The sequence below is a fragment of the Lytechinus pictus genome, chromosome 4 (genome assembly GCF_037042905.1).
Source record: "Lytechinus pictus isolate F3 Inbred chromosome 4, Lp3.0, whole genome shotgun sequence".
Lineage (NCBI taxonomy): Eukaryota > Metazoa > Echinodermata > Echinoidea > Temnopleuroida > Toxopneustidae > Lytechinus > Lytechinus pictus.
The window spans coordinates 14,433,751-14,448,235 of record NC_087248.1 but is presented as its reverse complement, the minus strand read 5'-3'; the positions used below and the strand labels follow the sequence as shown (position 1 = coordinate 14,448,235).

The following is a 14,485-nucleotide window of genomic DNA, read 5'->3' as shown; positions in this document are numbered from 1 at the left end:
AAAAATGAGCTCTTCAGAAAAGTTTGGTTGCAAAAGGGGTTAGGTCCACTCCAACTAAAAAATCATTTTTTAATTCTCCCATATTGCAATATTGTTCGGCGAAACTTAATTTCATGATACCCTACCATGAGAACATAAAATTGGGTATGAAAGAAATCTACCTGTCTTCACATTTTTAAAAATATTTTTTTTTCCAAAAAAAATCTCTGTGGACCTAACCCCTTTTGCAACCAAACTAAAATGGACCTAACCCCTTTTGAAAAAAGGTGATTTTTATTGGCCATTTTATTTCAGTTCTTAATGGGAATTTCAACTTTCCTTTGGTATGATCTTATAGAGCTACTAAAAATCTATATATACATTGAGACAAAAAAAAAAAAAAAAGAAAAGAAAAGGAAAAAAAATCAAATTTGATGAAAAATTGACCTAACCCCTTATGCAAGTGAGCTCTTCATATATAGGGCCTTGCTGCAACATAGGTCTGCATCATATGTTTGTTCTGTTTTTGTGTATGTTTAATGTATAAAATCTTTATTCAGATTGTTGTACACTTTCCAAGTATCAACGTAGGCACTTATTTTTTTGTATTGTCTTGCAAAATATAGAGGTATAAATATATATATTTTATTATGGGATAGCCTATATAATTCACATCTCTATAAACAAATTATTTTATATACGGTATCAATTTTATTATCTGCTCAGAACTTGAAAAGTCTTTCTGTTTGGATTTTTTCATCATACAATACCGCATTATTATACAGTAAATACAAGAGAAATGAACTTTTTTTTGTAAGTATTATGGGTTATGATAATCTTTGTTAAAAATGTATATCACAATGTATAATATTTCATTTGTTCTATTGCTGTATACATGTACTTCACTTCATTTTGTAAATTTAATTTATGAAAATGAAATGAAATATGTATGAAAAATGTGATATTATCTGAATAAAGGCTAAAAAGCATTGAAATGGTCATTGAGGTGACGTGGATAATCCACCTGTATGGTCTGCATCAGTGTCTCCTCAGATCTAAAACATTTTCCCCACAACTGAATCCCAAATTCCCCAAAAATTCAGAAATATTTTTTGGTAGTTTCAAGTTTGATTTTTAACAAAAATCGGGCAATAATACAGCCAGCCTATATTCAGTCCAAGTGACCAAAATCAAAGGATATAACATTAATTGTTCAACAAAATCGACGAAATGCGAGCGCGGAGCGCGAGCGGAAAATTTTGGGCTTCGTATCGAGGTAAACAATTCTTTGATAACATAAATATTAAAAGTTTCGCCATTTAATTGTTGTGTAATTGTAATTTTCGGATTACACGGAATTACCTAGAATTTTTTACTTACCCGAAACTTACCTGAATGATGATCCGGATTACTGAACCGGAATTTGGGTAATTTCCTTAGTGGAAAGACTGGTCTGTATGCAAGCTGTAAGCGCGCGGGGGATTAGTCAGGTGGAAAAAAAAAGAAAACCTGACTGAAAAGAGACTGCAGCTCTCCGTCTATATCTCGGTCTGCCTTGGCCATGGCCCCAAGGATTTGAAGCCTCGAAATCCTAAGGCATTTTTAAGGCATTTTCAAGGCATATATAAGAGTTTAGCATATACTCAGTTTTAAAAACATTTTTTTGGTGAAGACGATAATATGCTTATAAAAAGTTACAGCATCCCTTGCCCCATCAAAAGACCTTTGAACTAGTAAAGAACTAACAGTAATGTTTTTATAATTTTAACATGAAAAATATATCACATTAAACACAAATAATGAGAATGGGAGTTGAAACTTTTGAGTATACATATTTAATTTATTTCCATTTTTAAACCTATTACGATTCGTCGCTCACTAAACAAAAACGCAAATGCGAAGCTTAAACTGATTTCGATAGAATAAATCTGGAAAAAGAGAAGCACTTTTTTTTATAATCGTGCCCACATTATTATGCCACAAACATACAGGCAAATCTGCCCCCAAAAGATATTTTAATGATTATATAATAATTCGCGAATGGCATATCATAAGATAGGACTGTCTCAATATTCCCAAAGTAAAAGATAAAAATGCAAACACATCATTTCGCATTGATGGCTTGAATACGTACATTGTGAAGGCGTAACTGCTTTGGGTATATTTTCAAACATTTTCCCAGTTTTAGAATACCGAGTTCAACAACTTCTAAAGTTCAAGGTCAGTATTTGCTCTTTTTCAATAGAACAGCAATGGAGAGACATCTATTAAATATATATTACCCTGATTACAAGATAAAAGTTCATCCAAATGTTTGCGAAGTCCTTTGAACTGTACATTTATTTCTTTAATGGCCCATTAATTTGGAACAACCACAGTTATACATGGCCCTGGGAATCGGGCGAGTAATAATATGAACTTCGTCATTTCTCTACTAGATTGAGGTAGATTTAATTCATGTATGTTTCCCCTTTTTTTGTTTTCATTCTTGTTTTTTTTTGCAAGTGTTGTTTCCTGCCATAAACATGTAATTTCATCTTTGGCCGATGTATGATCAGTGAAGGTGGCATTCCGTATAGTCACCCAACCCAAGTTGGCGAAGTAGATCATGAAAACATAATCACTTTACTAAAATCTGGATATTGATACAATGTATTGTATTGAATGAGGATTCTTCAATGAACGATGCAAACAGAAAAAGATTCACCGTCCCGTACGTCATAATACGCAGAATTCTGGCCAATTACTGAGATACACCTCGCCCAAAATTAAAGCTTGTCCCAACAAAGTTTTATACTTCCCAGATGAATATTTTTGTTTCAACCAGTGATCAGTGATCTGATCTGCCAGGCAGGCCAATATATTGAGTTCTTCACATGATATTAGCTAAACATATCTAACTTATACCTTTATACTATTATACTTACTTATATCATTATACTTATAAGAGCATTGGCCTCATAATCGCAGGACTGTGAGTTCGAATCCCCACTCTGCCATTGTCTCTACATTGATAAAAAGGCCCGAGAGTGATATCTGTCGTCTATAACATCAGCCACTATGACTGATTAACCTAGACGCAAAATGTTTCCTATGTAATTGGTTATATACCCCTACCAAAAATAGTAGGAGGGACACAATATCAAATGTCCCCCTGCCTTTTTTTATGATGGAGAAAAATAACATCATTCACAAACGAAATAATAGGCCTACGTGTATTCTCTACTAAAATGACCTTACATTTTGGGCGGAACTTTTTTTTTTTTTTTTGCTTGACATTTTTTTTGGGGGTTAAAACGACCTTACAATTTGGGTGATAACCTTTTTTTTGCTTGTCAAACTTTCCAGCCCCTGCCCCCCCTACCTTGGGGACAGATTTCCGCCCATGGAAGACATTGCAATTTTCCGATAGCTTGAGGTTTTAAACCGATTGCTTATTATTATGCACACACCCATGTACTTGTAAATCTTTACCAAATGGCTCTTTGCCAAACTGTCCCATAAGCGTGTTTTATGATTTATTTAATTACAAAGCAGTCTTTTGAAAATTTATTTTCATTTATTACAGTAATCATGTTTGCTTTTTTATAGTTATCACATTTCAGCACCTAATCAATTGATGTATCCATAAGGCATCACAACACCAATAAATCATTTGGTTCGCGTATCATTAAGTTTATTTTATGATTACTGTTCTGCACAGAGCATTCTAAATGGTTTATGATTTGTATTAGTCGGGCCTTTTTGGTCCTTCGCCCCCAAAGAGAGCTTAACTCCAAGAACCTGTATCGCTTGTTATTATGCCCGGGGTCCCGGGTGCATAATCATAATAATGATACCCTTTTATCACCCTTTTATGGAGCGTTGTGGCCCAGTGGATTAGTCTCCGGACTTTGAAACAGAGGGTCGTGGGTTCAAATCCCAGCCATGGCGTAATTTCCTTCAGCAAGAAACTGATACACAATGTGCTGCACTCAACCCAGGTGAGGTAAATGGGTACCGGTAGGAAGTAATTCCTTTAAAAGCTGTGTGCGCTATGAACTAGCTTAGCCGGGTAATATAGGAGCGCCTTGAGCACCTAACAAGGTGGATATGTGCGCAATATAAATACCCTATATTATTATTATTATTATTATCAAACTGAAGGAATTAAACTGTCATTTTTTAAAATGGTAATTCGATCTTGCTGGGACGCATACTGTAGACATATTTTGGTAAAGATTTATTGAATATGAACGTTAAAAAGGGTAGCAGAAAAAAGTTATTATTAAACATTTTCTACTGGGCATACATGACAAAAATGTTTCAGTCTAAGTGAGCAAATATGAGGAGTGTCAGCAGTTTAGATTGTGAGTTGACACGGTTGAAAGTGAAGGCTTATTACATTAATTACTTATACTGCTCTTTTCCCATGCGGCCCAAAGGGCTCACCATGAAATAATGGAAAGAAATTATATAATATCAATGTAATAAAATATAACGGTCTTCATTAGGGAAATCCTGAACTTCCACTTTGTTGCAATGACTATTGTTTATATGGATTTTAAACAAAACATTGTATAACAATGAACAGATGAAGAATATAAAATGAAATTGGGACGGTGTTTCCAGTAAATTCTATGTTAATTCTTACCTTTTAAGTAGTAGTGCAGTTTTCTAACGGCTTAATTTGTATAACGTATATAACAGACACAGGTAACAAATGGGACCTTGCTACAAAATTTTAAAAGTCAAATAAAAATTGACCAATTCTTTTAAACAGTGTTAAAAGAATCGGGTCATCCTAACATCGGTAATGTAAGTGATGTAAGGTATGACTAAAGTTTGGAGCAGGTGGATACGACTACTGTCAACGCATCTTATCTAACATGTGTCATAAAAAATGCATCCAAATGTCTTATTTAGACTTGAAATTTATCTTAGTTTTGCAAAGAAAAAAAATATACATAATAGATTTGCTCTTAACCCTCCCATCGGGGGGGGGGGGGGGGGCACTTCCATTGACGTGGCTACCATGCGTGACGAAAAAAAAAACACGTAAAAAAGGATCTCTTTCTTCAAGATAGGCCACGTTACGTATGTAAACGTACGTAACCGCAATAAGGGTGTCAAAACAAGGAGAGAGTGATATCTCCTTGGTCAAAAACACTAAAATAATGAAAAAAAGGGTATATAAATTATTTCGCTAGGAAAACTACGTGTTTACGGTCCGATTTGCGAGGGTATAAAAAGACTAAACTACTTTATAAAGGATGTGCTTTTTGCCCAAACACTACGCGTTTAGGGCCCGACTTGAGCAAGGTGTGTGGGGCGGTATATACTAAACCCAATAGAAGTAAAGGTAAAGCCGACGTTCGGGGTCACGTCCGTGATATAACAATTAAGATATCGTTGTACTTGTTTAGGGGGTCAATTCCGCGAATATTTTTCAAGTGTATCGTTTTGATTCCAATACTTGTTAAGGGTAGGGTTTCACGCACCAATACTTGTTAAGGGTTGCATTTTCAGAACATGGACGATACTTGTTTAGGGTGTTTTTCGAAATTCAATGGTCAAGAATGCATCCACTAGTCAATGGGAGTGGCCCCGGGTCTTAAACACAAACTTTCAGGTATATGGAAAAAGATAATCATGGTTTTAAAACATTTGTTAATGTCTTGTGCTAATACGGTACGGTTATATAAGTCAGTATTCAATAAACATGTATAACTTACTCGAAGAGTACAAGAGTAACCAAAATATTATAGAGATCGGAGCAATATCAGTCACTGTTTGAGGGCTGATGACATGTATTAGCACATTGCACTTACAGTAATTAATGCCAAGTGATCAGATAAGTATTTCTGCAGACTCCCAAAACCCCCTTTAAAATGGTATTAAATAATTCAATATTCGAGTGTTTTCGTTTAACGTGAACAAACTGTCAAATAAAATATCGATATCAGGAAGTACAATGATGTAACTTCGATAAATTAAACATTTTAGAAATATGAAGTGTCGAATGAGATCAACATCAGACAACAAACCAGGGGGCATGCTGGACAATCAGGGTTTCGGGTGCGTCCCCGAATCGAGTGGAACGCCTCTGGCTGTCTCGCCTGCATTACGCGATTCAATATAGCAGCAGTAATGACTTTGAAAACAGCTATTGAATAATTATTCACAAAAAAAAACAACACTCATATGATAATGATACTGATAATGATAATACTATGTCCATTGACCCAACATGACCTTTGACTATATGATCATGTGACCTAAGACATGTGCAAAACAATCATTCATCTATGTTTCATGAACTACATGTGTAGATCCATAAACTTTTTAAGTTCTGATGACAATTCAACAAATACCCCCATAAAACATGGCCAAAGTTCATTGACCTTAAATGACCTTTGATCTTGGTCATGTGAAACACGCAAAGGATATTAAGGAATACATGGTTACTCTTTTGTCCAAGTTTCATGAACTAGATCCATAAAATTTCAAATTTATGATGACAATTCCACAAATACCCCCCAAAATATCAAAGTTCGTTGACCCTAAATGACCTTTGACACTAATCATGTGACCTGAAACTCGTACAGGATGTTTAGGGATACTTAATTGCTCCTATGTCTAAGTTTCATGAACTAGATCCAAATACTTTCTAAGTTATGACGACATTTCAGAGATTTCGATATTGATTCCCCAACATGGTCTAAGTTCATTGACCCTAAATGACCTTTGACCTTAGTCATGTGAACTGAAACTAAGGCAGGATGTTTAATAATACTTGATTACCCTTATATACAAGTTTCATGAACTAAGTTTATATACTTTCTAAGTTATGAGGACATTTAAAAAACTTAACCTTGGCTAAGATTTCAATGTTGACGACGCCGTCACCGCCGCCGTCGGAAAAGCGGCGCCTATAGTCTCGCTCTGCTATGCAGGCGATACAAAAATGTAAACAACATCAAAGATTACGATTATGGCGGCCATATCAACGTCAATACTAAGATTAATAATGTTGATGACAATGAAAATGATTATGATAATGATGAGAATTAAAGTAACAATATGGTACAAACTTCATTGCTAAGAAGTGTACCTTGTTCTGTTCGAAAACGACGTATTATAAGAACAAAAATGAACTAACAGAATCTTAGAGTACATATGACTACAGATATAAGAATTGTATAGGCCTGTTCAATGTTACTAATCACCACTATCACCGCCTCCATCACTACCATCACATCCACCACCACCACCACCACCATCACCCCCATCACCAACCCCATCTCCACCACTATCGCCACCACCATCTCTACCAGGAAAACCGATACCGCCAAGGTTGTTGTTGTTTTCGCATAAAACTTGGTCTTCATCAAGCGTGTTTACAGAGGTGAGGACAATTGCCTTTCCATTTTCCTCCTTTCCTTTGTCTTGGTCATCCGACTCTACCTTGATGATATTTTCGGTGTCTTCGCCTTGCTTCCGGTTTACAAATCTGGTGTAGACGATCTTACCGATGACCAGTGCGATGCCAAAGAGAAGCATTGACAGGAAAGATAAAGTTGGCGCCGAAGTAGCCAAATCTGCTTCCGGTGAAGGGTATACAGCTCTAAGGACAACTATAGCAAACAACCCGTTCTGAACCCCTGTCTCCATAGAAATGGCAACCACTTTATCGTTCGGAAGTTGCAGCAGTTTTGCAATAAATCCACCGAGGAATGCTCCACATACAGGTAGCAGGGAAGCAGCAAGGTAAACATATAAGGGGGACAAAAAGATATACAAAGTAAACGGAATCAGCAAGCCAGCAGATGCTAACATGACGACTGCTACAATGGGCTTCAAAATCTTCAAAACCTTGTCTTTGATTGATGGAAGCTTATACTTAAGCAAAATTCCGAGTAGGATAGGGGTCATGAGAATGGCTATCTGCATAGCGATCTGACCGTAAGGCGTTTCGATATTTTCTGATTGAATCAAGAATCTGGTATAGATGAATATATTCAAGGGCATCGTTGCCAAAGCCAGTGCGGTCGAACAAGCCGTCATCGTTACGCTAAGGGTGTAATCAGCGTCGAGTAGGATAGTCAGGTCGTTGCTAATCTTACCGCCGGGACAGCATCCCAATAGGAGGAGACCCAGCGCGTACCCAGTGTCAAGTCCAAACATCTTCACAATACCCAGCGATAGAGCGGGCATGACTACGAACTGACAAAAGAATCCGACGAAGATCGGGATTGGATGCTTGAAACAAATTGCGATTTCTTCGAGATCCATACTCGCTCCCATCATGAAGAATAAACAGACCAAAGGGATATAGAAAATATACTGGAGAATTCCCTGGATCAAAAAATTTCCGACATTAACCTTCACTATTAGAGATGCAAACTGAGTACTATTCGTAGATCCCACTGCTGACATAAAAACCCGAAGATTAGAAATGCCGATGTGTCGTCCTTTCAGAGTCACTTGAGCGGTCACAGGAAAATGGCTATCGTTATTAATTTCAAGTAGCACGAATGTCTGGTTCATAACTTCAAATGTGTACGAGTTTTCACTGTCGAAGAAAACGGAGACGGTGCCGTCTCCGTCGTAAGAAACTACTGAAACATTGATGATTTCATCTTGGCCTTCGAACATGACTACTTGCGTGACATCACCAAACGTTATGTTGATAGGCTGCAGCTCACCAAGCCCTGCATGTAGAATGCACAATAGGACACCAATGCTTGTACAGAGTGGAGTCGCACCCATGTTGAAGTGTCAAGAAGAATGACGTTCACAGAAATCTGTGCGGAAGAAAAAAACAACAACATTGTTGTATAACAATATCAATCTTAGGGCATTTTCACACTTGAATCTTGAATCATCATTGTAATGATGATTGCTATTGTTATCGTGACTGTGATTAGCGTCCGTGATTCTAATCATGTTCTAGTTGGTTTCACACGTGCTAAATATTCGTCATTAGCCTTATTTTTCACTGGCTGACTGGAATCATCATTCAATTTTTTACCGTTTGAAAGGGCGGTTAGTTAACTAGATGACCAAGGCCAATAAATCAAAGGGCCTTTTCAAACGTGAGTCTTGAATCATCATTGTAATGATGATTGCTATTATAATCGTGACGGTGATTAGCGTTCATGATTCTAATCATGCTCTAGTTTGGTTTCACACGTGCTAAATATTCGTCATTAGCCTTATGTTTCACTTGAATTATCATTCAAATTAGGATTTCTTAACCATGTGAAAGGGCGGCAATACCAATCGCTCATAGTAACTCAGATTGAAAAATATTTCCTCTAACCTTAATCTTTACGTTCATTATTTTTTTATCTTTGGTGGAATACATTGCTTTTTTGACCAATCATTTTTAAGAATTAGATTGTGATAGTGAACAGCTAACATACCATGCATACGGGTTGTTTTAACGTTTCAGGGACTGTGGAATCAATGTTCTGTTGTGAAAAACAAAGTGCATCCCCTCACAGACCTACTAAAGTCATTTGGACCAAAATGACATATTTAAGTAAGGTATGGAGGAAATCAATGCAAAACACATTTACATCAATACACGCACGCGCGCACACTACATACACGATTTAAAAGTGTTTCTAATTTGGATTCACACTCAAGCAATAAGATTAATCATTGCAACCTCATAGTCACTTACTTTGCTAAATACATGGCCCCCGGGAAGCGGGGGTGCTGAAGCACCCCCAATATGTTCCAAGGGGGTGCTGCGTGTATTATTTTCCATAGGCAGCACCCCCTGCAATTATGGTAGGTGTGTCAAATTGGAGAAATGTATTGAAAATGACCACCATTTTGTGTTGAAACCATTTTTGTTTGCTTATCAATTTTCTTGGGACCAAAACGACCTTAATTTCTCAATGAAACCCTTCTTTTTGCTTGTCAAATTTCTCGGGACCCAAATGATCTCCATTTTGTAGTGAAAGCCTTTTTTTGCTTCAGAGCACCCCAAGCAAAAAAAAAAAATGAAAAAAAATGTTCCCAGGACCCTGGCTAAAATGATATTGTCATATATATATATATATGTATATATATATATATATATATATACCAAACGAAAATCGAAATCATATACTTACCTGTAATTTCGAATCTTTGTCAACTACATGCCAAGAACCAACTCATGAAAATGTTGGTATACACCCCTACACCTTCTTATACAAAGGGGAGTCTACGATTTAGTTGGTATACTACGTGTTATGATTATTATGGTATATTTACTTATTTTATTGTCCTTGTCAATGTCAATCCTCATCTGCCCTGTTAAAAAGGTTCAGATTGTTCTTGTCCAAATGCTTTGGCTATAATTTCTTGTGTTTACTTAATACTTTGGCGTTTGGGTAAATATTGACAATAATCATGTTGATCTATTTTACATACATTCTATACCTACAGTAGGCTCATACTTGTGGCCTCTCTCTTATTGCGATGGCAGTTTGGACTGACTTATTTCTCGAATTATTTATTTTGTTGTGTTATGTATACTTGTTATGCCAATATGCAATGAACTTTCCATTTGGGTTCGATGTCCCTTACATATCAAGGTGCAAATGAGGGGAGAGTGTGACGTCAGATTGGCGTTGATGTAACTGTTTTGGAACTCCACTCGAAAAAAAAATCATGTATTCTTTCTAACTTTTTTTCCAAGGATGAAAGGCGCTTGGAGTTCTGGCAAAAGTCTCATGGGCCATGAATACGGAAAAAGGGTATCTCACTAAACAAAACAAGGAAAGTTCAACATGTGAGCAGAAAATGTTTTATATATTGACTTAAAAATTTCAAGCGCCACATAATTCGCTTGAACGGGTTTCTAAGATATTTGCTCCGGCGACAATTGATCCGCTGTGAATTCCACACACTAATGGAATCGCCAACTTCAACCCTGGATTTATCACTATACCCTATCACAAAACTCACCCTAAACCTAAAACAAGACCCTATTGCAACCCCAAACCTACATCTTAGACCACTAGCGTACCTACGGGGGATGGGGGGGGGGGGGGGGGCAGAGGGGGCAAACTGCCCCCCCTGACGAGTCACAACCCATCATGCAAGGGACATATCCCTGCCCCCCCTGACGAGTCTTGAAGACTTTTTTTTTTTTTTTTTGCTTGTCAAATTATTATCTGGTACGAAATCCTTCATTTGTGGTTAAAAACTTTTTTTTGTGGGGGGCTTGTCATTTTTTTTGGCGGACGAGATCCTTTATTTGTAGTTGAAGACCTTCTTTTTTTTTTTGCTTGTCAAATTTTTTGGCGGACGAATTTGCCCCCCCTGTGGAAAATCCTAGGTACGCCACTGTCTTAGACCAAATACAAAGCCCATAGCAACTGTCGCAGGAGCTTGAACAGGATATTTATCTCATTAAGCAATGCGATCGCGAAGCGCGAGCGGAATCACCCTGCTTTGGCCTTTTGGGTTTACCCCTTGACTCATACAACTTGACTTATATGATAATATATAGACTAACGTATCTAATACCCTCTTCACACTGGTTTTCAAATTTACCCGGGTGCACCGGGTTAATTTGAAAACCAGTGTGAAGAGGGACGGAGACATTGATATAAGCCCGCTATTTATTCATTCACAGTACAAAAGTTATCCCGGCACAGTCCCGGGATAAATTTCATGTATCCATTCACACTGCAGCGGGTGTTTTTTTGACCTCCGCTACAAACACGTGAAGGTTTGTGAAATCGTGAAAGACCCGCCTCTGATACACTGGTAGTTCTTAAGGGCGGGGAATCGAACCCACGTCCTTCAGATTGAAAGACGAGAGTCATAACCACAAGACCGCGACGCCCCCACATTATAGTGCGTATAAAAAAAACGGGACAGGTTTGAAAAGTCTATAAAGAAATTGTTTTAAATTATTATATCTATATTTTGATGTTAATAGGTGCTCTGATATCTTATCTTTAAAATGCAATTTAAAAAAATATATTTTGTTCATGCTTGAGCGAACATGGGACGTTTTTGTCGGGGGTTTAAAAAGAGGCTTGCGCCAAAATGGCAGAAATTAGAAATTTGATGATTAGACTTTTGGCCAATCAGCAGACTTCCTCTTAATCTTTTCATTATCTTTGCCATAATTTTCAAATAATGCTGTCAAATTTCATTTACAAATTTATTTATTTACCTGAATTATTTTGTTTTTCATTTAAACTTCTTTTACCTTTGAATTTTCCTTCATAAGTAAGAAAAGAAGACAACCCAAGTAAGAAGATTTGCATTATCAATTGGGAGAATTTGTAATTATTCAAATCCTTTCATTATGTGAAATAAATTATGTTATGGTACCTATAAAAGACATGAATCCTATTTTCAAGGGGTTATTGAATCCTTCAAGTTTAATCATGTGCTTGGCAAGACAAACAGGAAAGAATTCATGTCTTTCAATGGCAATGGTGTAGCCTATTGTGTCGATTTTGAAGGAGCAAGATAAGGCAGATCGGGTAAAATGTATTAAAAAGTTTTGAAGCGAGCAAGCAAAACATTTTCACTTTTTTAATCAAAATATCAAATTTTGTGATTTTGACATAATATTCAGAAAATGATATCATATTTCACTTTCTATGTTTTCTATGATTTTCCTTTTCTCTTTTTTTTTGGGGGGGGGGGGTAGGGCACCCCGAACCCCCACCCATCAGTCTGCCACTGTTCAAAGGCACCATAACCTTTGTAGCACACAATGAAAGGATTTGAAAAAAAATTGACGCTCTCCCATATTTCGGTTGAAAAAAAAAAGTTTTTGCTTAGAGAAGGAATTATTCAAAGCTGAAAGAGAACATATTAAAAACGAACAACAGAACTATTCAAGCAAATAAGTAGATTTGGAAACGAATTTTGACCGCATAATTCGAAAATTATGGCAAAGATAATGAAAAGGTTAAGAGGAAGTCTGCTGATTAGCAACAAGTCCGACCATCATATTTATCATTTTATGCCATTTTGGCGCAAGCCTCCTTTTTAACCCCAGACAAAAACATTCCGTGTTCGCTCAAGCATGAACGAAACTAAATTATTTTGATGGCATTTGAAGGATAAGACCTCAGAGCACCTATTGACACCAAAATATAGAGATCATAATATGAAACAAAGATTTTATAGACTTTTAAAATCTGTCCCGTTTTTTGGATACGCACTGTATAGTAAACATAATACAAGTGGTTTACCCCGGTGTTGTTGAAATGGATGGGTAATTGGAATTCCTACATTGATAATGCGAGCGCGAAGCGCAAGCAGAAAAGTTGTGATATTCTGATTTGAAACTTGATAACTTAAACACCTTTGAAATAATAAACCAGCTTTCAATAAACATGCGTGCGTGTCTTTTAGACTTAGACCTATAATCTGCATGGGCATTCTGAATATATTTTTTATCATGTATAATGCGAGTGCGAAGCGTGCGGTGAAAATATTTAATATTCCGATCTGAAAAGGATCAAATTATTAAGCACTAGTTCAAGCAATATATGTACAAAAACTGTGAGGTGGATGTGGATAGCACAAAAAAAAAGATGCGTGCGCGAAGCGCGAGGTGCTGTTATTATTACTATTTTTATCTAGGACCAGGACATTCAAATAACAGTTTGTCATCGTATGAAAATGATGACTGTATCTTCCTATTCCTCTTTCTAAACACGAGATGACAATTTTCGATATTCCATTCTGCAAACGGGGTTAATTTAATTATTAGGAATTTATGAAAGTGTTAATGTCTTACTTATTAATCTGATAAGCCTTATGAGACAAATTTTATTAAAAATTTAGGCCTGAAAACTGGAAATTTTAAGCACTTTTGTAATAATGAATAGAAGGCATGGGTTGATATATTTTTAACACTAAAATGCAAGCGCAAATCGCAAGCCGAAATTTTGTATAAACTGTCATGAAAAGTGTGAGCTTTAGCTTCCCATTTCCGCCATTTCGAAATCGGGCTACTAGTATGTCTTTGTCTTACGGTAATCCGCCGTAGTTGGAACACGATCCGCAGGCGGATTGTGTGCCTAGTACCGTATCTGCCAGGCACCAGATCCGCCGCTACATCGGCCGTTACGAGGCCGTAAATTAAACATGGGAATAAATACCCCCTTCTTACTTTTGTTAAAATTGACACCATTTTTTTGGGTCGCCAAAAATAGGGGGGGGGGGGCGGCTCGGCCTCCCTTGGATTCATGCCTGGGGGATGGTAAGCTTCGTAAATATATTATTGCGCCAAACGATTCAATCCTTGGATGCATAACCTCTATGATCTTTATCTGTTTGTATATATAGGGTATAATATCTCAGGAATTGAGTGAGATGGTAAAAAATGAGATTATTCAAAAGTTTACTCCAAATATATATGAAAATAATAAAGTTGTCATTTTTCCTCGATTAATCATCTAAGAACATGGTCAATGGTGATATCAACAAAATTACCATGATGCTCCTGAGTACACCCCTGGACAAGGTTCTTTTTCTTACAATGTTA

The 14,485-nt window shown here is 36.8% G+C and overlaps 1 protein-coding gene across 1 annotated transcript; it reads right to left on the bottom strand.

The window, feature by feature from the left end:
- Positions 1-1,808: 1,808 nt before the first annotated feature.
- LOC129259487 (ileal sodium/bile acid cotransporter-like) lies at positions 1,809-9,811 on the bottom strand. Its single transcript, XM_064098942.1, has one exon. The coding sequence runs from the start codon at positions 8,728-8,730 to the stop codon at positions 7,180-7,182; it is 1,551 nt and encodes a 516-aa protein (XP_063955012.1). The 5' UTR covers positions 8,731-9,811; the 3' UTR covers positions 1,809-7,179.
- Between the last annotated feature and the right edge of the window lie 4,674 nt (positions 9,812-14,485).

What these genes read in the sequence shown, in the direction of transcription:
- LOC129259487 (XM_064098942.1), bottom strand. Translation starts at nt 8,730, where the DNA reads ATGGGTGCGACTCCACTCTGTACAAGCATTGGTGTCCTATTGTGCATT.